The sequence below is a fragment of the Salvelinus sp. IW2-2015 genome, linkage group LG11 (genome assembly GCF_002910315.2).
Source record: "Salvelinus sp. IW2-2015 linkage group LG11, ASM291031v2, whole genome shotgun sequence".
NCBI classification, from domain to species: domain Eukaryota; kingdom Metazoa; phylum Chordata; class Actinopteri; order Salmoniformes; family Salmonidae; genus Salvelinus; species Salvelinus sp. IW2-2015.
This window is the reverse complement of record NC_036851.1, coordinates 23597411-23619982: the sequence shown is the minus strand read 5'-3', so window position 1 is coordinate 23619982 and position 22572 is coordinate 23597411. Positions and strand designations below refer to the sequence as shown.

The 22572-nt window shown below is 41.0% G+C and overlaps 1 protein-coding gene across 2 annotated transcripts in view; it reads right to left on the bottom strand.

Moving 5' to 3' along the window:
• LOC111970008 (multiple epidermal growth factor-like domains protein 6) overlaps positions 1-11980 on the bottom strand; it is a 78069-nt gene extending 66089 nt beyond the window's left edge. For both annotated transcript variants that reach the window (XM_023996480.2, XM_023996481.2), the window contains exons 1-3: positions 11629-11980; positions 9772-9906; positions 5449-5558 (exon numbers count right to left, since the gene is read on the bottom strand). In XM_023996480.2, the coding sequence (XP_023852248.1) occupies positions 5449-5558; positions 9772-9906; positions 11629-11714 (331 nt within the window). In that variant the 5' untranslated portion in view covers positions 11715-11980. The remainder of the gene's footprint in view (positions 1-5448; positions 5559-9771; positions 9907-11628) is intronic.
• Between the last annotated feature and the right edge of the window lie 10592 nt (positions 11981-22572).

Here is a 22572-nt window from a genome sequence, read left to right as displayed (position 1 = left end):
AAGGTTGAATCATGACATTAATGATCTTTAGGTTGGAGCTCTAGAAAGAGGCCAGAGTTCCCGACTTGGAATTCCGAATTGGATGACTGTTTAAAATGCATTTTCCCAGTCGGAGCTTGTTTTTCCCAGTTCACAGTTGTCTTCGACCCACTGAAGTCTGAGATTTCCCAGTTCCGAGTTTCCAGTTGTTTTGAACGCGGCAGAAGTCATGCTGGAATGACAGCATGGCCAATGTATTCAACCTTTTCTGGCCCATGGTGTTGAATGTTTATCCGTTTAAGCTTGGAAAAGAGACCCTTAAACCCAGACTTGGACCACACCCCCAATCCACTGAATAGCTGGCTTGCGATTGCTTTGCAATACTTGCAGTTAGCCACCGATTTCTTCCAAACCACTCATTGTTGAATTTGCGAACTTGTTGTGTAATGTTTATAGCCAATGAGCACCGATAAATTTGATCTATAATTTCTCTTCGTAATTTCTCTTCATATGACAACGATTGAAAAGGATTTGCCGGTAGATTGTTGACTTGATTCATGATGATGACTGCTAGCTTCCATCTAAGATTTTGAAAGTATGATGTTGCCAGTCCAATCAAAGCTACTGTAGATATAACGTGATTTGACGTAATTTGGAAGGGTACTTCTAATGTAACTTAATGGCAGCACCCATCCGGTTTGCGCTTAGTGGGACTATCATTTGTTTTTCAACAGGACAATGACCCAACACACCTCCAGGCTGTGTAAGGGCTAGTTGACCAAGAAGGAGTGTGAATGAGCGCTGCATCAGATGACCTGGCCTCCACTATCACCCGACCTCAACCCAATTGAGATGGTGTGGGATGAGTTGAACCGCAGAGTGAAGGAAAAGCAGCCAACAAATGCCCAGCATATGTGGGAACTCCTTCAAGACTGTTGGAAAAGCATTCCAGGTGAATCTGGTTGAGAGAATGCCAAGAGTGTGCAAAGCTGTCATCAAGGCAAAGGGTGGCTACTTTGTATCTAAAATATTAAATATATTTTGATTTGTTTTACACTTTTTTGGTTACTACATGACTCCATATGTGTTATTTCATAGTTTTAATGTCTTCACTATTATTCTACAATGTAGAAAATAGTACAAATAAAGAAAAAGCCTTGTGTCTGGTACTATATATTAGCTAAACAGTTGGGGCTCAAAATCACCTGCACTGAATGACAGGTCGCCACTGGTTTGTTGGTTGTGACTTGGGTTGCAAAGGGTCAGAAACTTTCTGGTAAATTTCTGGAATTTCCCCGGAAATTTTCCATGGGAAGTTAAGCCCGGGAATTTGGGGTATTTTACTTAAATTCATCAAAAAAGTTAGCTTATAACAGTGAACCTTTTTTGTGGCATACACATAAGGCAATTCTAGGTCTTGTGGCATATTTTGGTTAAACTATCCACTATTCAATGGAATTGCAACCCTCTGCAATCACAGTGCATTCCTTCATCACATGTCCAGTGCACTCTTCCATCACATGTACAGCTGATTCTCAAGATCTTGCACACTAATGAGATGCTATTGAGGCCACACTACTACACTGTCTGAGCCAAGGACTTCATGCTTTCTGGTAAGTTTTGATTACAATACTGCGCGGGTGAATATATTTTATATGACATACATGATTTTTGGTTAACTAATAAATAGTAGCCTACAGCAAAGTGTGTTTAAATCATTTCTAACTTGTTAACAATTTCTGCTAGTTAGTTTTTGCTACCATGTGGGTTTTAGCTTGCTTGAGCCTGCTAACTGAGGAGTGTTAATTCACCTGTTTCCATACATGTTTAATTTTAAAACATTTATCTTACAAAGGAGTTGTTCAATTTAACTGCTTAACTATTTATCTGTTCAAGGAATTGTATTTGGGGTTTTTTACATTTTTTTTTCTAATCTTTACAGGAAATACCATGGGCACTGTCTGATGTGTGGAAACATTTCACTGCAGCTAATGTAGAAAGAAAAGCTGTGTATCAGGAATCAAGGTAAGACCCAAGTGCAGACCGTGTGAAGTAACAATGTTTATTTTAAGGGGCAGGCAAATGACAGGTCAAGGCAGGCAGGCTCCGGGTCAGGGAAAGGCAGAGTTCAGTAATCCAGAGGTGGAGCAAAGGTACCAGACGGCAGGCAGGCTCAGGGTCAGGGACAGGCAGAGAGGTCAGGCGGGCGGGTACAAGGTCAGGACAGGCAAGGGTCAAAAACCAGGAGGATGAGAGAGGCAGGGAAAAAGACAGGAGCTGACAGGACGAACGCTGGTAAGCTTGACAAACAAGACGAACTGGCAACAGACAAACAGAAAACACAGGTATAAGTACACATGGGATAATGGGGAAGATGAGCGACAACTGGAGGGGGTGGAGACAAGCACAAAGACAGGTGAAACAGATCAGGGCGTGACACTGTGTATATTTGCAAATACTGTGTCAAATCATATATGAAGAATGCAACAAAGATGCAGAATCATCTGGCCAAGTGCATAAAGTTCCCTCAGCGCTCACAACAAGCAACCTCTGACAAAAGCCCCTCTACTTCTATTCGAGGTGAAGATTATGACTCAGAAACTTTATCGATAGCAGCTCAGAAGTTTTCTTGACTCAATGGAGGAACGTATTCAGAGAAATTCTGATGAATGTCTTGCTCGAGCTGTGTATGCAACTGGTTCACCTCTGATGCTCAGAGGCAATGTTTATTGGAAGAGATTTCTGAATGTTCTTCATCCAGCATACACCCCTCCAACCAGACATGCTTTATCTACTCATTTGCTGGATGCAGAGTTCAACAGAGTTCAAGTGAAGGTCAAGCAAATCATAGAGAAAGCAGACTGTATTGCAATCATGTCTGATGGGTGGTTGAATGTTCGTGGCAAGGAATAATTATAATCTCCACCCCTCAACCAGTATCCTACAAGAGCACAGACACAAGGGACAACAGGCACACTGGTCTCTACATTGCAGATGAGCTGAAGGCAGTCATCAATGGCCTTGGACCTCAGAAGGTATTTGCACTGGTGACAGACAATGCAGCGAACATGAAGGCTGCTTGGTCTAAAGTGGAGGAGTCCTACCCTCACATCACCCCCATTGGCTGTGCTGCTCATGCATTGAATCTTCTCCTCAAGGATATCATGGCACTGAAAACAATGGATACACTCTACAAGAGAGCCAAGGAAATGGTTAGGTATGTGAAGGGTCATCAAGTTATAGCAGCAATCTACCTCACCAAGCAAAGTGAGAAGAATAAGAGCACCACGTTGAAGCTGCCCAGCAACACCCGTTGGAGTGGTGTTGTCATCAAGTTTGACAGTCTCCTAGAGGTGAAAGAGTCTCTCCAAGAAATGGCCACATCACAGTTTGCTGATATGGACAGCCCCATCAAGAGGATCCTCCTGGATGATGTATTTTGGGAGAGAGTGGTAAGCAGCCTGAAACTCCTGAAACCTATAGCAGTAGCCATTGCACGGATTGAGGGAGACAATGCCATCCTGTCTAATGTTCAGACTCTGCTTGCAGGTGTAAGAGAAGAAATCTGTACTGCCCTGCCCTGCCCACTTCACTGTTGCTCCAAGCAGAGGAAACTGCAGTTCTGAAATGCATCTGCCTGAAGGCCATACACGCTGCAGCGTACATGTTGGACCCCAAGTATGCTGGGGTCCAACAGCATCCTGTCTGGTGCAGAGATCAACAAGGGCTATGGTGTCATCACTACCGTGTCTCGCCACCTTGGCCTGGATGAGGGCAAGTTTCTTGGCAGTCAGGCGAAGTACACTTCCAAGCAAGAGCTTTGGGATGGAGATACCAATATGGCAGTCGTGCCAACATATCTCATCAGCCACCTGGTGGAAGGGACTTTGGGGATCTGAGGCCCTTTCCCCTGTTGCCTCCATCATCCTCCAAATTCCACCAACATCAGCCGCCTCAGACCGCAACTGGTCCTTGTTTGGGAACACACACACCAAAGCACGCAACAAGCTGACCAATACAAGGGTTGAAAATTGGTGGCCTTCCGTGCAAATTTGAGGCTTTTTGAGCCTGACAACGAGCCATCCACAACAAGGTTGGAAAGTGACAGTGAAGATGAGGCCTCAGAGTCTGATGTTCAAGAGGTGGACACTGAGGAGGTCCAGGGAGAAGATATGGAAGCCTGAGAGGAAGACAACCAAAGCTTTAGTGTCTAAACTATCATTTTACAGATGTATGTTGAAAACGTTTTTGGGAGATGTAATGGATCATTGGGGATCATTCAATATTCCCTTTCTTTTGTTGTTCAGTGAAATCATCCCATGTGAAGAGTCAACTAATTTAATTACAGTTCAATTTGAAACTTTATATATATATTTTTTTCTATTGGAAGGATTTAATAATTTTCAATTATGTCTACTTATGATAAGGTAAAAGGTTCATGTTTCTGTCTCCATATGATATGGTAAATATATCCAATGCAAAAAACATCTACATTTACATGGTATTAAAATAATTTGCATATATTCCTGTTAATTCCCATATATTCCCATTAAGTCCCACGGAAAGTTTCCACCTCTGAATAATTCCCAAAATGTGCAACCCTATTTGTGACACAGGAGCCAGTTCTTACTCGGGTCCATGGTGCAAGCCTCCATCCTTTACCACCAGTTACTACCACACCTCTGAGTCCGCTGACTGGGAATATGGTGCATGACTATGTGAGCGTGAGCCAAGATTCAACTGTGGAGCCACAACAACACCAGGAAGCAGTCAGCACATTGGAATTGGCAAAACCAACTGAACAATGAGGAGCACCTGTCCAGCCATGCCCTCGCTCTCTGGCAGCAGAAACCCACACCATCTCAGGACGCAAGGAGCCCTGTCGAGCCAAGTGTAGTTGAGCCAGATGCATAGGGCATTAGGTCTGCTGGTCACTCAACACTTTAACATGTCTGTAAGTTCATTGTCGTCTTTGGTAGAATGTAAAACAAGACATTGCAATGCAAACCTGGTTTAACAAAAATGTCAACAGTTGGTTATAAGCTTTCAACATGATTCAACACATTGGAGCTTTCGCCCAGTGTCCGGTTGGTTGTGAACGTCACACTGTTGGACTGAGGAAGGCCTGACATTGACTCATAACAGCTGCACAATGCAGTCAGTGGATGGCCTAAGTACCTCTTGACCTTACAACCTCTCCCTGAATGCTATCCCAACTACCGCGGCTCCTGACCCAGGGTGAGAGATGAGTTTGAGGCACCCTTCTATCCTCTCACGTGCCTATCGAGTATAACCTTGACTCCTGTGTAAGCGAGCATTCTCCCAAGAAAGATTACATTTGTACTGTACTAATAAACATATTCTGTATGCTGATAACAAAAAGCTGATTTGAAACATTAGGTGGTTGTGATACTTTAACACTGGAAACCCCAGTAATATGAAGCAATAGAAGAAAAGAGAAAGACTTACGATACAAGCAGCCAGCCTCTCCGTTGAGTTGAGACCATCCAGGACAGCACTTGTAAACCGTCTGGTAGTCTTGTCTGTAGACTTGTCTGTATGCTGTGTAATACGCTGTCCTGTTATCAAGGGAGACATGACATTATCAATAAATACAAATCAGATAATACAAAGCTAGTACACTAGATTAAGGTCTGTTGATTCTATAAAATAATTTGAGGTCCTGATTTATGGCACAATGTCATGGTGTGTGTTTGTGGTCACAAAGTCACAAAGTATAATAATCAGCAAACATTTTCCCAGTCTTTTAAGTAACCCCTTTCAAAGCGTGAGACTGGCAGACTGAACTTCAGAGTAGGGTGTCTAACCCTGTAGTTTAGAAGCCCTCTCATGGCTCCACGGTCATTAAGCGTTGTGGAAAAACGTTTTGTTTACGGTGTGTAATTGAAGCTTTGACTGCCTTCAAAGCTGCCTGCGTCTTTGTAACGCGGTAAATATATGAAGAAAGCCTAAACGGCACTTTGAAAAAACTCCCCAGAGAGTGAGCCGTGAGTCACAGAGACAGAGTCAGGGGTTAGCCGCAGGACTCTCCCTCACAGGTATGTACCTGGCCTCTGGAGACGCCTCGGCTAAATACAGTAGGTACAGTGAGCTCCAAAAGTATTGGGACATTGACACATTTTGTTGTTGTTTTGGCTCTGTACTCCAGCACTTTGGATGTGAAATGATACAATGACTACGAGGATAAAGGGGAGACTGTCAGCTTTAATTTGAGGGTATTTACATCCATATCGGGTGAACCGTTTAGAAATTACAGCACTTTTTGTACATAGTCCCCCCCTCCATGTGTAATTAAAGTAGTCAAAAGTTTAGTATTTGGTTCCATATTCCTAGCACGCAATGATTACATCAAGCTTGTGTATCTACAAACTTGTTGGATGCATTTGCTGTTTGTTTTGGTTGTGTTTCAGATTATTTTGTGTCCAAAAGAAATGAATGGTATACAATGTATTGTCATTTTGGAGTCACTTTTATTGTAAATAAGAATAGCATATGTTTCTGAACACGTCTACAGTAATATGGATGCTACCATGATTACAGATAGTCCTGAATGAATCGTGAATAATGACGAGGGAGAAAGTTAGACCGACAAATATCATACCCTTCAAAAAATACTAACCTCCACTATTATTGTAAAGTTGAGAAGTTAACATATCTTGGGGGTATGATATTGGTGCATCTGTAACTTTCTCAATCATCATTATTTTTTCCGATTCATTCAGGACTATCCATAATCATGGTAGCATCCACATCACAAGTTTTTAGAAACATATTCTATTCTTAGCTTACCCTCCTGGAGAGCTGGGCTACATCTTCCACTTAGCACTATATGAGAGGGCTACTGTATTACAGAACAAAAAAGAGGGAAGAGGAGAGGAGCCAGAGGAGAGAGATTTTGCCAGATATTTATGGGGATGAGGATGAAGCACTCTGTTTAAACAGCTTTGACATGATTACTGTTAAGACAAAAAAAATGCACAACACAGAATTATCCATAGGTAATACATGCAATAGACCAGTGTTTCCCAAACTAGGGGTCGCGACCCTGTTTTCTTCCTACAAATGTGGCTTTATCTTTTGAACTGTTTAAGCTACAAAATATTATAACCCCATCACTGAAAGATAAGACTCCAAGGACACGTATGTGTCTTCTGCTTCCCTCTACAATGTCCACAAGCCGATCAGGATTCCTTAAAACAGAGTGGATAAGACCAGGCACTAAATAGACTAGGGGAAAAAGAACAACATCAATGTTCTTTTCTACATAGAAGATCCACTGGCGTACCGGACACCTCCGCAAGGCGAGTTCTGATGGCCCTTGAACCTGTCATAGATGTCCATTTTTTTTATTTAATAAATCATTGACAGTAACCCACCACTAAGTCATTCATAAACCTTTTTAATTTCCATATGAATTAGGAAGTTAAGTGTTTTTGTTCTTGGGCTTCAGGAATGTGACTGAAAAAGTGCCTCAAACCTTGAAAAATAAAAACTTAAACTGATTGAAAGTAAGGGGAAATTGGTGAACAAATGCCGTGGTCAAGGCTACAACGGTACCAGTGCAATGAGTGGAACTTACTCAGGTGTTCAAAAACGCATATCAGACAGAGCCTAATGCTTAATAGGTAGTTCTTTATGAGTTTTAGTTTAGAAAACAATCTCTTTGCAGGAGCGACAGTTACAGGGATGGTAAAAACAGCTTGATTGCCTTGGCAATATCAGGGAAACTGGGCAGAAGGCAGTGGTGCTTCAAATACAGCAGTTCTGCAACATCTTTAATTGAGCATCTCATCCTCCTTAATTGCCGGCTCAACATGTTACAGAAAGAGATTAACTGTATAGGAAGCGATAAGTCGTCTGGATCCTGGACAGCCAATAAATTGGCAGATGCAAACAGATTATCATATTTAGTTGACAACAGCTCGAGTGCTTTAACAAAAAAAGCAGTTTGTGATTTCGTTCATACTGGTGAAACAGCGTTTGAGTTGTGTGGTTGCAATATCAACAGTCTCTTATCTCTGGTATAACTTGGCATGCATCATTCAAGACTAAGGTTAAATTGTTTGCAGCGCAATGGACATATAATGCACAATGTCTCAAGAAAGACTGTCTGAGGGCCTCTCGAGTGGTACAGCGTTCTAAGGCACTGCATCACAGTGCTTGAGGCGTCACTACAGCCCTGGGTTCGATTCCAGGCTGTGTTACAGCCGGCCGTGACCGGGAGACCCATGAGGCAGCGCACAATTGGCCCAGCGTTGTCCGGGTTAGGGGAGGGTTTGGCCGGCCAGGATTTCCTTGTCCCATCGTGCGCTAGTGACTCCTTGTGGCAGACCGGGCGCCTGCAAGTTGACTTTAGTTACCAGTTGGACGGTGTTTCTCCAACACATTGGTGCGGCTGGCTTTCGGGTTAAGCAAGCTCTCGATGGCTCTCAACCTTCGCCTCTCCCGAGTCCATAGGGGAGTTGCAGCGTTGGTACAAGACTGTAACTACCAATTGGATATCACGAAAAACTGATAATTTATTTTATTTTTATATAAAAAATCTAATAAAAATGTTAAAATATAAATAAAATATATACAAAATAAATAAAGGGAACAAGGCAACAGTAAACATGTTGTCCCCCATGAATGATGCAGCGCCCACTCTTGGGCCAATTGAGATATCGCGTGTGACTAACACATTTCTGTTAATTACTACAGCTTCCGCCTTGGGCCAATCAGCGTAATTTTGTAAATGCCGGATCTCCATGGCAAGACGCATCATTCACCCAAGTTTTGTCAAAATCGGGGCAGTGCTGTCTGAGATATCATGTGTGACTTCCCTCCCCGATTTCATTGTGTGGGACAAAAAAGACACAGAGAGAGAAAGAAGCAGCAAGGAGCTCTTCAGGAGACCAGAGGAGTCTCTCAAGCTGGATTTAATTTACCTTGAATATTGCAGACCATTTGTGTAAGCCATTAACCAGACAAAACTCACTGAGTTCAACAATAAATAGTGGCTGAATTTATCCTCAAGCCGATTACATTATTCTCATTGTTAAGCTATTTGATGTAATTTTTTATTAAAACAAACCAACACAGTCATGAGGAGTGCACGACAAGGCTTAATCCCCCTCAGGAGGCTGACATGTTTTTGCATGGATCCTAAGATCCTCAAAAGAATTCTACAGCTGCACCATTGAGAGCATCTTGACTGGCTGCATCACCGCTTGGCATCTGACCACAAGGCGCTACAGAGGGTAATGTGGACAGCCGAGTACACCAGGACCTCTATACCAGGCAGTGTCAGAGGAGGCCTAAACATTTTCAAACACTCCAGCCACCCAAGTCATAAACTGTTTTCTCTGCTACCGCATGGCAAGCGGTACCAATGCACCAAGTTAAATAGTTAACCAAATAGCCACCCGGACTACCTGCATTGACACTTTTTGCACTAACTTTTTTTGACTCATCACATATGCTGCTGATAGTTTACTATCTGTCACGTACATACTGTCTCTACCTCTATTACCTCGTACCCCTGCACATCAGCTCGGTACTGGTACCTCCTGTATATAACCAAGTTATCGTTACTCATTGGGTATCTGTTATTATTACGTGTTTTACTTTCTATTACTTTCTGCATTGTTGGGAATGGCCGTAAGTAACATTTCACTGTTACTCCTCACCTGTTGTTTACAAAGCATGTGATGAATAAAGTGCTATTTGATTTAATGGAGGAATGGATGGATAGAGGCATGGATGGATGCCTGAATTAAGAGCAGGACTCACCTTCTCTCGTATCCCATGCACCAGTTCTGTCCTAGGCAGCCTTGCTTCCAGATCTTGACCATGCGTGTGAAGGCCTGCACACAGGGCTGCCTTTGGGCAACCAGCATCACTTCCCGCTCTGCACACACATTGGGCCTGAAAGAGGGTAGCGGCAAAAATATATGGAACAAATCAAGCTATTTTTAAAGTGAGGGGGGAAAATGTAAGAGGTTGTTATGAAGCATGAACCATTGAAGATAAATGGACAAGGATTCCTAAGGGCTTATTCTGTACTGTAGGGCCGGGACGATACCAGAATCGCAATATTTATTTCCATGGCAAAAATGAAAACATGAAGCAGACCAATCTCTTTGGTCCTTTAAAAACCTGCTGTATGTAAAATATTGTGTCCTATAGCATGGGGAAATAAATCAAATGTGACTCTGGATGAAAAGAATAATGATGTTTGTTTTTAACATGTTCTCCTAAAGAAATTACACCCGCTTCATGTTTGTTTCCTTGCCACGATACTAACCTCTATCGCAATATTGGTATTGTCCCGGCCCTACTGTACCGTGTAGTGCAACACCCTTGTGGGGATTACATCAAGTAAAAAAATGACAGAGTGCCCACGCTGTCTGCTAATACTTACGGGGAATTCCTCACACATTACTGTTTATATCGCTAAGCATGGCAGCACAAGACACTGCCTGCAGCAAGAATTCAATCATTCAACATTCACTAAGACAGTACCTGATACTACAGTATGTCAAAATATTGACCAAAGAAGAGCAGAATACATCCATGTTTTTAGATTTATAAACCAGGTGCCATCAGTGCCATAGATCCCATCGCAACACATTCCCTGCATTGTAAAGTATCTAAAACCGTCTCAATGTGCCATACTATCCCTCTAACATTAAGCAGTGTTTCAGTACCTCTCTAGCAGCAGAAAGTGCAGTATGTCTAATAATTTAGGAGCAGCTCTGTAATTCCATGTCCAGACGTGTCTCATCTCTGGAATAATGTGTATGCCTGATGTGTCTGTAAAAACCTTCAGTTGGTGATGCTAATACTGGATCTACTAGCCCGAGACTGGCAATGGACTTACGGTAATGGTCTCACGGTAATGGTCTCACGGTAATGGTCTCATGGTAATGGTCTCACGGTAATGGTCTTACAGGCCCTCTAAGAATACTCATTATTCCTCACTATAAGGCAATGACAGGGTCATTACAGCTGAACAATTGAACATCTCTGAGATTTATATCATCCTTTTCATGAAGTCAGACTTATCATAATCCCCTCATCTCTGACTTATTTCACCTGTTACTCTGGCATGCTCTCCATTATAGGGAAACGTAGAGGCGTCTCACGTATGCTGCATCATTAATCCGCCCTGAGATCATGTGTAATTATGTAAAGGTATACCATTACAGTGCATGTTGAGAGAGACACTAGAGTATTCTTATGACAACACTGTCATAGTTCAAGGTGCATTCCTTTCTGAGAAATGTACAAAATACAGCCTTAGAGTTGACTGGTTGTTCTCTGTGTATTTTAACTATGCACACCCAGGTATGGACACAATGTTTCTCCTTTCAATGCAAACATGAAATATTGAAATATATATGAATTGATAAATTTATATTCAAGTCTCAAATTTCAACTAATGAAAGTTGTAAAATAATCATAAATTGTTTAACATGTCAAAAGATATTGGATTTTGGTTATATGTCAAGCTCAAATAAATAGCAGCAGTAGTAACAAGTAAAATTTTACCAGAAGTTTTATAATTTAGGTTACTGTGACTGTAAAATGTATTATCATGCAAAAACAATTTAAGTCAAAACAACGACAGCTTATAACAAAACGTACATGTATGGTTGGAGATTTCCATAGCGGGACACTGCGTAAATCGCGTCGATAAATATAAAAAGTATTGAAACAAAGATAAAATCCATATTCACGTTGTGTTGAACGTATCAATATTTTGCGTATGCATTAATCCGTAGAAATGTAGCGACATTGACACATGTTTTAGCGAAAGCAAAACCAGTAGCCAATTTACTGGAGAGGAAAAATGAACACACGCATCACCGTTACACTTCAAACAGAGTGAGGAGCAGAGTCAGTCCCACACCTTCCAAAAGAGATGCAGCCATACATCCCGTAGAAAGTGGCGCTTGGAGGTCGATCCTTACTGGTTTAGCCTACCACATGCAGATGTTGAACGCACATACGTGCGCAATGGCTTATCGCCACCGAGTGAGTGGGGGTCTTGCTCATTTGAAGAGCCAATGGATCGTTTCAATGAAATGGATGTCTGAAATGGTAGCTTTTTCCACAAATGGTTTGGAACAGGTTGCAAGTTACAACTGTGTTCTTTTCTTCAGATATAGCCTGCTCATGTGAATGGATATGAGGGCCCCTTCGGCTACAATAAAACAATTAGTTCTAGGCCATTACTTTCTAGACAATGGCAGCAGGTAGATGTTACTGACGAAATAAAGAAAACACCAACATAAACTGTCTTAATACGGCATTGTGCGCCTTGGCATATATTCCACAAGTGCCTGGAACTCTATTGGGTGGATGTGACGTTCTTCCACAAGAAATTCCATAATTTTGTGTTTTGTTGATGGTGGTGGAAAACACTGTCTCAGGCGCTGCTCCAGAATCTCCCATAAGTGTTCAATTGGGTTGAGATCTGATGACTGACACACACACACACCCACACACTTTAAACCCCTTATGCTCCTTTGAGACCCCTCTTTCAAAGTCAGGGATCTCTTCGACTGACATAGTAGGCAAAATAATGGGCAACTGGCCATTTTTATACATGACCCTAAGCATGTTGGGATGTTTCAATTGCTTAATTAACTCAGGAACCACACCTGTGTGGAAGCACCTGCTTTCAATATACTTTGTATCCCTCACTCACTCAAGTGTTTCTTTTAATTACATGTTTCCTTAATTACATGTGGGAACAGAGCAGTTTTCAATTCAGCAGACCAGTTTCAATTCAGGGGTAATGTGTTAGAAACAGTGGTATCCACTGCTGCCTAATCCTACCCAGAGAGGAACCTATAGTTGTAAAAGAACAGAGAGAGAAAGGAGGAGATATGCCACAGTGCGTTGTGAAGGAGGACTGAGCCTGGTCAAGGTGCACAGGTCAGTGCAGGCACAGCTGATGCTGCCTGTGGTCATAGGGTCAGAGGCAGAGCACTACTGCTGCTCTCCAAGTAAAGCCTCCTATGCATGGATCTATTTTAATGACCCAAGGTTCTGAAGGTCAATGCCATACATGGTCTAAACTATCTACATTTATACTAATTTGCTCAGAGAAAAATATTTTGTTTAACTATTAATTTAAACAAAATCTCAGAAAGATATGTCAAAATTATTGGCACCCCCTGTTTAATACTTTATAGACACCAACCATACCAACTACTTTGCTGATAGTTAATTAGGGGGCGCTGTTTTCACTTTGGGAAAAAATTGTCCCCAAATTAAACGGCCTTCTACTCTGTTCTAGATCATATGATATGCATATTATTATTACTATTGGATAGAAAACACTCTGAAGTTTCTAAAACTGTTTGAATTATATCTGTGAGTAAAACAGAACTCATTTGGCAGCAAACTTCCAAACAGGAAGTGAAAATTCTGAAAATGGATCTCTGTGTAAGGCCTTGCCTATTCAATTGCCTTGTATTTATGGATCTGTATGCACTTCATACGCCTTCCACTAGATGTCAACAGGCAGTAGAACGTTGAATGAAGTCTCTAGCCTTTTCTGGGACCGGATGGGACTCGTTGGAGTGAGAGCTCAGCCATATCGGTAGTACTTGGTGACGCACGAGGATTTGTCATATGGTTGGTTGCAATTCGTTTGGTAGACACGAGGAAATGCTCCGTCTGGGACGTTATTGGATGTATTTCTTAAAAACATCCTAAAGATGGATTCTCAACTGAGTTTGACCAGTTTATTCGACTTTTATTTTGACTTTTTGAATTTTTCGTTCATGCGTAAAATCTTTATGGAAACGTGAGCTCCACCATGCTAGCCAAAGTTGCTAATTCGACAGACGTAATGGACATTCTAAAACCAAACAACGATTTATTGTCGAACTAGGATTCCTGGCACTGCATTCTGATGAAAGTTCATCAAAGGTAAGGGAATATTTATGATGTTATTTCGTATTTTTGTGGWCTCTTTGGACTCCAACATGGCGGAGAATGGCTGAGCGCTGTCTCAGATTATTGCATGCTGTGCTTTGTACTAAAGTTATTTTTTTAAATCTAACACAGCGGTTGCATTAAGAACCAGTGTATCTTTCATTTGCTGTACAACATGTATTTTTCATAAAAGTTTTATGATGAGTATTTATGTATTTCACGTTTTATTTTATGTAATTATTCTGGCTGTTTTGGTGCTATTTGTGATGATGGCTGCAATGTAAAACTACAATTTATACCTATAAATATGCACATTTTTGAACAAAACATAAATGTATTGTATAACATGATGTCATAAGACTGTCATCTGATGAAGTTGTTCAAAGGTTAGTGATTCATTTTATCTCTATTTGTGGGTTTTGTGAAAGCTATGTTTGCGGTGAAAAAATGGCGTTTGTGGCTATTGTGGTGAGCTAACATAAATATATATTGTGTTTTCGCTGTAAAACATTTTAAAAATCGGAAATGTTGGCTGGATTCACAAGATGTTTATCTTTCATTTGCTGTATTGGACTTGTGATTTCATGAAATTATATTATATGATATCCCTGTGGCGCTAGGCTAGGCTATGCTAGTCAGCGTTTCTGATGAGGAGGATCCCGGATCCGGGAGGGTGATTAAGTAGAGGTGTTAATTACGATAAGTAGCCTATACTAGAGAAATATTTTACATTTTAAGTTTTAAATTAAATAAGTTTGCTAATATGGATGATTGTTAAGACAATTTATATCTACAACAATCAAGCTAGTAGTCATAGTTTAAAGGGTAATAAAAAAATAGTGCACATTGATGTTCTATCGTTCTATTCGTTCTCGCATCAATACAGGCAATTTATCGCAACATGGATTTTTGTCCATATCACCCAGCTCTACTTTGAGCACCCTCCCCTTTCGAGGATAAGGGCACTTTCTATGATTGTTCCGTGCGATTGGAGAACACATTGGGAGGAATCTTAGATCATTCCTCCATACAGAATCTGATCAGATCCTTGATATCCTTCAGTCTGCGATTATAGACTGCCCTCTTCAATTCAAACCACAGATTTTCAATGGGGTTCATGTTAGCAGACAGATGGCCATTGCAAAATGTTGATTTTATGGTCAATTAACCATATTTAGGTGGATTTGTTTGTGTGCTTGGCATCATTGTATTGATGGAAGATCCACTTGTGGCCAAGTTTCAGCCTCCTGGAAGAGGCAACCTGGTTTTTGACTAAAATGTCCAGGTGCCTCATTTATAAACGTTGTGTAGCCTACGCACAAAATAAGCTCTAAAACATGCCTGTGCCATGTTTTCACGCAAATGTTGGCATTTATAAAATCTTCTTATCCTCCCGCAAACTTTAGACCATGCCTACGCACAGTTTCTAGTGGTTGAAATATTGCATTGCAAGAAGGCAAAAGTAGCCTGATAGCCTTGTGCAAATGGGGAATACATGATGAATTTCTTATTCATTGCCTGATTTATGAAAGTCAACCACCATTTAGCTCTTTTCATTTGTGAGTTATTTGCCTTTCCCAATGGTGATGGTTGAAAAATTGATTTTACATTTGTACATTTTAATATATCAGTAAAACAGGAAGCCATAGAAGACCACAATACAGTTCCTTTAACTGAGATTAACTTAAACAAGTATAATGTTAATGCATATGTTATTTTGTTTGATATTATTTATAAGAATCTTTAGGGGTGCCAATCATTTTGACACCAATCTTTTTGAGATTTTGTATTTACTTGTCAAACATTCTTTACCTGAACAATTGTATTAGTATAAAATCTTATAATTTTATTTTTTTTGTATACAATATAGGTCGGTATTTGTATATAATCTATTTTATACTGTTTTTTTAGCAAATATTTATCAAGGGTGCCAATCATTTTGGAGGTGACTAATTACCACTGCAATGGATAGAATGGGTAGCATAGCCTACAATAGCAGCAATAGTTATATATCATTTGAAGATATTGTCCTGATATAATTAGCATTTTTTAAATAGCCTACCAAGTTACATTAGGAACACCTTCCTATTGAGTTGCACCCCCTTTTGCTCCCAGAACAACCTCGATTTGTTGTGGAATGGACTCTACAAGGTGTCGAAAGCATATTGACTCCAATGCTTCCCACAGTTGTGTCAAGTTGGCTGGATGTCCTTTGGGTGGTAGACCATTCTTGATAAACACAGGAAACTTTTGAGCATTAAAAACCCACCAGTGCTGCAGTTCTTGACACACTCAAACTGGTGCGCCTGGCACCTATACTACCATACCCCGTTCAAAGACACTTAAATCCTTTGTCTTGCCCATTCACCCTCTAAATGGCACACACACACAATCAATGTCTAAATTGTCTTAAGGCTTAAAAATCCATCTTTAAACCTGTCTTCTCCCTTTCAGCCATTCTATACTGATGAAGTTCATTTAACAGGTGACATCAAATTCTATAATGACACTTTTTATAATTTAAAACGTTTTTAAAATGTCAACAGAAGCCATAACTACATCAAGGGTATTGTTGGCTTCTGTTGACATTAAAAAAAAAATCCAAATCATAAAACAAGTGTCATTATGGAATTTGATCAATATCAGGGGTTCAGGATGTATCAGGATGTTACAGATTCTGAAAAAGAATAATTTATTGATCAAATTCTATAATGACACTTTATGATTTGGAACATTTAAAAAATGTCAACAGAACCATATATAACTACATCAGGGGTATTCAACCGGGGGTCCGTGGTTCCCAAGGGGTCCGCTGAGGTACTGCAGGGGGTCCGCAGAAATATAAAAATTAAAAGTCGATTACATACCTACAGTAGAAAAAAGGAAAACATCTTCTTACTAATAATGGCAACTTTATTTGCCAACTCCTAATATTGAGCAAATTGCACTCATTGGAGCCAATTGCACTCACTGAAGTACCTGGCATATGCTTAGGAAAAACACCCAGGAATAGGGTGCCAGTGTGGCAACTGTTGCTGGCTGATGGTAAGCTTTCTTGACTTGGACATACATTTTTGCCAACACATGGCTAAACTTTGTTTAACCAGCTAAACAGCTGCTCTTAGCAAAAATGTGTTTCGAGTTACCTTTCTAGCTAAAAAGCTACGTTTGAGTTTACACTTCCTCTTCCAAAAATAATGTGGGGGACGTCAAAATAATGAAAAACTATACCTACCAAATCCCATTAAAAAATGTGTTTACTTCTCCTTACCAATATCATTCACCTGATAAAACAAGTGAAATTATTATTTTTTGCTAATATATGATGGGGGTCCCTGGGTCGCTGGTTTACCTGGGAGGGGGTCCCTGGGAAAGAAAGGGTTAGCCTGAATAGTGTACTGCATAGGCTAAGGCCAGGCACCACACCGGATAGAGTATTTTTTTCTCTCTTCATATATACCAAAATGACCATTACTAGTTGAACGTAGACACAAATATGACAATATGTGTATTACACATTTTATGAAATATTGTTTAAAAAAATATGCAAATGAAGCAATGTACATGTGCCTATACCGCCAACCCACTGTTCTGCACGTTTATTTTCTACCATGTCAACTTCATAAAAAACAAATGGCAAAACAAGCTCTGTGAGCCCTTTAAAAAAAAAAAATAGATATATGATTGACCGAAAAGTGTTATTTGACACTTGGCATCATACTCTGTAATGGAATAAATCATGCAATTTCCTACATACATGGTTAAATAAAGTCTGCACACCAAAATATTAGTGGTAATTAGGAACATGGATTAATTTTTAAATGACAACATGGGATAGCAGAAATGTGTGGGATTATACCTCATCTTGATACAGTTACATTTGCCATTAATCTGATTCATTTTACCATGACTGGAGGTACAGCTGACTATCTTCAATGTGTCCATGTCTAACTTGAACTGGCTGTGAAAATGCTCTCTTAATAATAGTTACTGTCTTGTTAGTACCGGCTTCTGTTAACAAGAAAGTGACCCAAGGGAACAGAGTATTCCACATAGGCTATGACTCTGCCAGCATGCTGAAGTCCCCACATTGACATAAATATTAGAAGACTGATTTATTTATTAAACTGTGTAGTCCATTCAGATGACAGGTTGATGAGCCAGAGGTGTTTCCCTAATAAAGGGGAAGCTGTAACACTTATAGTTATAGACCTCCTTAATACAGGATTTATGAATAGTTTATACATTCATTATTAGTTTATAAATGCTACATTTACATTTGAGTCATTTAGCAGACACTCTTATCCAGAGCGATTTACAGTAGAGAATGCATACATTATCATACTGGTCCCCCGTGGGAATGGAACCCACAACCCTAGCATTGCAAGCGCCATGCTCTACCAACGAGCTACACAGGACCACATGTTAAACAGTAACATATTGGTTGAAATTGGTGCTTGTCTTTAAGCTGCACAGAATACACATAGCATGTAGCCTGTGTTACTGTTATTTAGGCTATTGGTATTATTAAGATCAATGCAAGGCATTGATGAAGTTTCTGAATGAAGATTCAGTGGAATCTGTTGTAGTTTGCTGACATCATCTGGTTGAAATGAGAACTACACAAGAGAAGGCATTCAAATTGTTGACAGGACTCCTAACCTGTAAATCATTGTCAGACAGAAGCAACTGAACTCTGCAGTCTACAATTCAATTTCAATTTAAGAGTCTTTATTGGCATGGGAAACATGTGTTTACATTGTCAAAGCAAGTGAAATCGATAATAAACAAAAGTGAAAAACAATAAAAATTGAACAGTAAACATTACACTTAAAAAAGTTCCTGTCACGTTCGTCGTAAAGATGAGAGTTCCACATAATTTTAGTCAACTGAAACTCACCTAACAAAACATCCAAACGAAACGTGAAACTACATGTGTGCACTCAGGCAACTCAATGTAGACAAGTTTCCACAACACAAACGAGGAAAATGGCTACCTAAATATGATCCCCAATCAGAGGCAACGATAAACAGCTGTCTCTGATTGGGAACCATATCAGGACAACATAAACATACAAAAAAAACCTAGACATACCAAAACCCTTAGACATACAAAAACCCTAGACATACAAAAACTAGCGTACCCACCCTAGTCACACCCTGACCTAACCAAAATATATAGAAAAACTGAGATATCTAAGGTCAGGGCGTGACAGTTCCAAAATAAAAAATTGATTTCAGATGTCATATTATGACTATATACAGTGTTGTAATGATGTACAAATAGCTAAAGTACAAAAGGGAAAATAAATAAACAAATACAGGTTGTATTTACAATGGTGTTTGTTCTTCACTAGTTGCCCTTTTCTTGTGGCAATAGGTCACACACATCTTGCTGCTGTGATTGCACACTGTGGCATTTCACGCAATAGATATGGGAGTTTATCAAAATTGGATTTGTTTTTGAATTCATTGTGGGTCTGTGTAATCTGAGATAAATATGTGTCTCTAATATGGTCATACACTTGGCAGGAGGTTAGGAAGTGCATCTCAGTTTCCACCTCATTTTGTGGGCAGTGTGCACATAGCCTGTCTTCTCTTGAGAGCCAGGTCTGCCTTCGTTGGCCTTTATCAATAGCAAGGCTATGCTCACTGAGTCTGTACATAGTCAAAGCTTTCCTTAAGTTTGGGTCAGTCACAGTGGTCAGGTATTCTGCCACGGTGTACTCTCTGTTTAGGGCCAAATAGCATTCTAGTTTGCTCCGTTTTTTTGTTAATTCTTTCTAATGTGTCATGTAATTATCTTTTTGTTTTCTCATGATTTGGTTGGGTCTAATTGTGTTGCTGTCCTGGGGCTCTGTGGGGTCTGTTTGTGAACAGAGTCACAGGAGCAGCTTGCTTAGGGGACTCTTCTCCAGGTTAATTTCTCTGTAGGTGATGGCTTTGTCATGGAAGGTTTGGGAATCGCTTCCTTTTAGGTGGTTGTAGAATTTAACGTCTCTTTTCTGGATTTTGATCATTAGGGGGTATCGGCCTAATTCTGCTCTGCATGCATTATTTGGTGTTTTATGTTGTACACAGAGGATAATTTTGCAGAGTTCTGCGTGCAGTCTCAATTTGGTGTTTGTTCCATTTTGTGAATTCTTGGTTGGTGAGCGGACCCCAGACCTCACAACCATCAAGGGCAATGGGTTCTATAACTGATTCAAGTATTTTTTAGCAAGATCTTAGTTGGTATGTCGAATTTTATGTTCCTTTTGATGGCATAAAAGGCCCTTCTTGCCTTGTCTCAGATCATTCACAGCTTTGTGGAAGTTACCTGTGGTGCTGATGTTTAGGCCGAGGTATGGATAGTTTGTGTGCTCTAGGGCAACGGTGTCTAGATGGAATTTGTATTCGTGGTCCTGGCAACTGGACCTTTTTTGGAACAACATTATTTTTGTCTTACTGAGATTGACTGTCAGAACCCAGGTCTGACAGAATCTGTGCAGAAGATCTAGGGCCTGCTGTAGGCCCTCCTTGGTTGGAGAGAGAAGTACCAGATCATCAGCAAACAGCAGACATTTGATTTCAGATTCTAGCAGGGTGCTGCAGACTGTTCTAGTGCCCTTGCCAATTTGTTGATATATATGTTGAAGAGGGTGGGACTTAAGCTGCATCCCTGTCTCATCACCTGGTCCGGTGGAAAGAAATGTGTGTATTTTTTGCCAATTTTAACCGCACACTTGTTTGTGTATATAGATTCTATAATGTTGTATGTTTTTCCCCCAGCACCACTTTTCATAAATTTCTTTAGCAGGCCCTCATGCCAAATTGAGTCAAAAGCTTTTTTGAAATCAACAAAACACGACAAGACTTTGCCATTGTTTTGGTTTGTTTGTTTGTCAATTAGGGTCAAACAGCCCCCGTGATATGCAACTTTTCAGGGAAGCTAGAAACCAGTATACCCAGGCAGTTAGAAAAGCCAAGGCTAGCTTTTTCAAGCAGAAATTTGCTTCCTGCAACACAAATTCAAAAAAGTTCTGGGACACTGTAAAGTCCATGGAGAATAAGAACACCTCCTCCCAGCTTCCAACTGCTCTGAAGATAGGAAACACTGTCACCACCGACAAATCCACTATAATTGAGAATTTCAATAAGCATTTTTCTACGGCTGGCCATGCTTTCCACCTGGCTACCCCTACCCCGGACAACAGCACTGCCTCCCCTCTGCTACTCGCCAAACCTTCCCATTTCTCTTTCTCCTCAATACAGTCAGCTGATGTTCTAAAAGAGCTGCAAAATCTGGACCCTTACAAATCAGCCGGGCTAGATAATCTGGACCCTTCTTTCTAAAACATCTGCTGAAATTGTTGCCACCCCTATTACTACCTTTTCAACCTCTCTTTCTGTCGTCTGAGATTCCCAAAGATTGGAAAGCAGCTCGGTTATCCCCTCTTCAAGGGGGGGACACTCTGACCCTAACAGCGTACAGACCTATATCTATCCTACCCCTTCTAAGGTCGTCGAAAGCCAAGTCAACAAACAGAATTACGACCATTTCGAATCCCACCATACCTTCTCCGCTATGCAATCTGGTTTCAGAGCTGGTCATGGGTGCGACCTCAGCCACGCTCAAGGTCCATTAACGATATCTTAACCCCATCGTAGGAAACAATACTGTGCAGCCGTTCATTGACCTGGCCAAGGCTTTTGACTCTGTATCACCCACATCCTCATCGCGATCGACAGCCTGGTTTCTCTAATGATTGCCTCGCCTGGTCACCAACTTACTCTCCGATCGAGTTCAGGTGTGTCAAATCGGAGGGTCTGTTGTCCGGGCCTCTGGCAGTCTCCCTGGGTGCCACAGGGTTCAATTCTTTGGACCGACTCTCTTCTCTGTATAATCAAATGTTCGCTCTTGCTGCTGTGATCTCTGATCCACCTCTACGCAGACGACACTATTTCTGTATACTCTGGCCTTCGTTTTGACACTGTGTTACACACCCTCCCAGGCGAGCTTCAATGCCATACACTCTCCTTCCGTGGCCTCCAATTGCTCTTAAATACAAGTAAACAAAATGCATGCTCTTCAACCGATCGCTGCCTGCACCTGCCGCCTGTCCAACATCATACTCTGGACGGCTCTGACTTAGAATATGTGGACAACTACAAATACCTAGGTGTCTGGTTAGACTGTAAACTCTCCTTCCAGACTCACATCAACATCTCCAATCCAAAGTTAAATCTGAGAATTGGCTTCCTATTCCGCAACAAAGCATCTCACTTCATGCTGCCAAACATTACCCGTGTAAAACTGACCATCCTACCAATCCTGACTTCGCGGGTGATGTCATTTACAAAATAGCCTCCAAAACCCTACTCAATATTGATGCAGTCATCACAGTTCCATCCGTTTTGTCACCAAAGCCCGTATACTACCCACCACTGCGACCTGTACACTCTCGTTGGCTGGCCCTCGCTTCATACGTCCGCCAAACCCACTTTCCAGGTTCATGCTACAAGACCCTGCTAGGTAAAGTCCCCTTATCTCAGCTCGCTGGTCACCATAGCAACACCTACTGTGACACGCGCTCCAGCAGGTTTTCTCTCTGGTCACCCCAAACAATTCTTCCTTTGGCCGCCTCTCCTTCCAGTCTC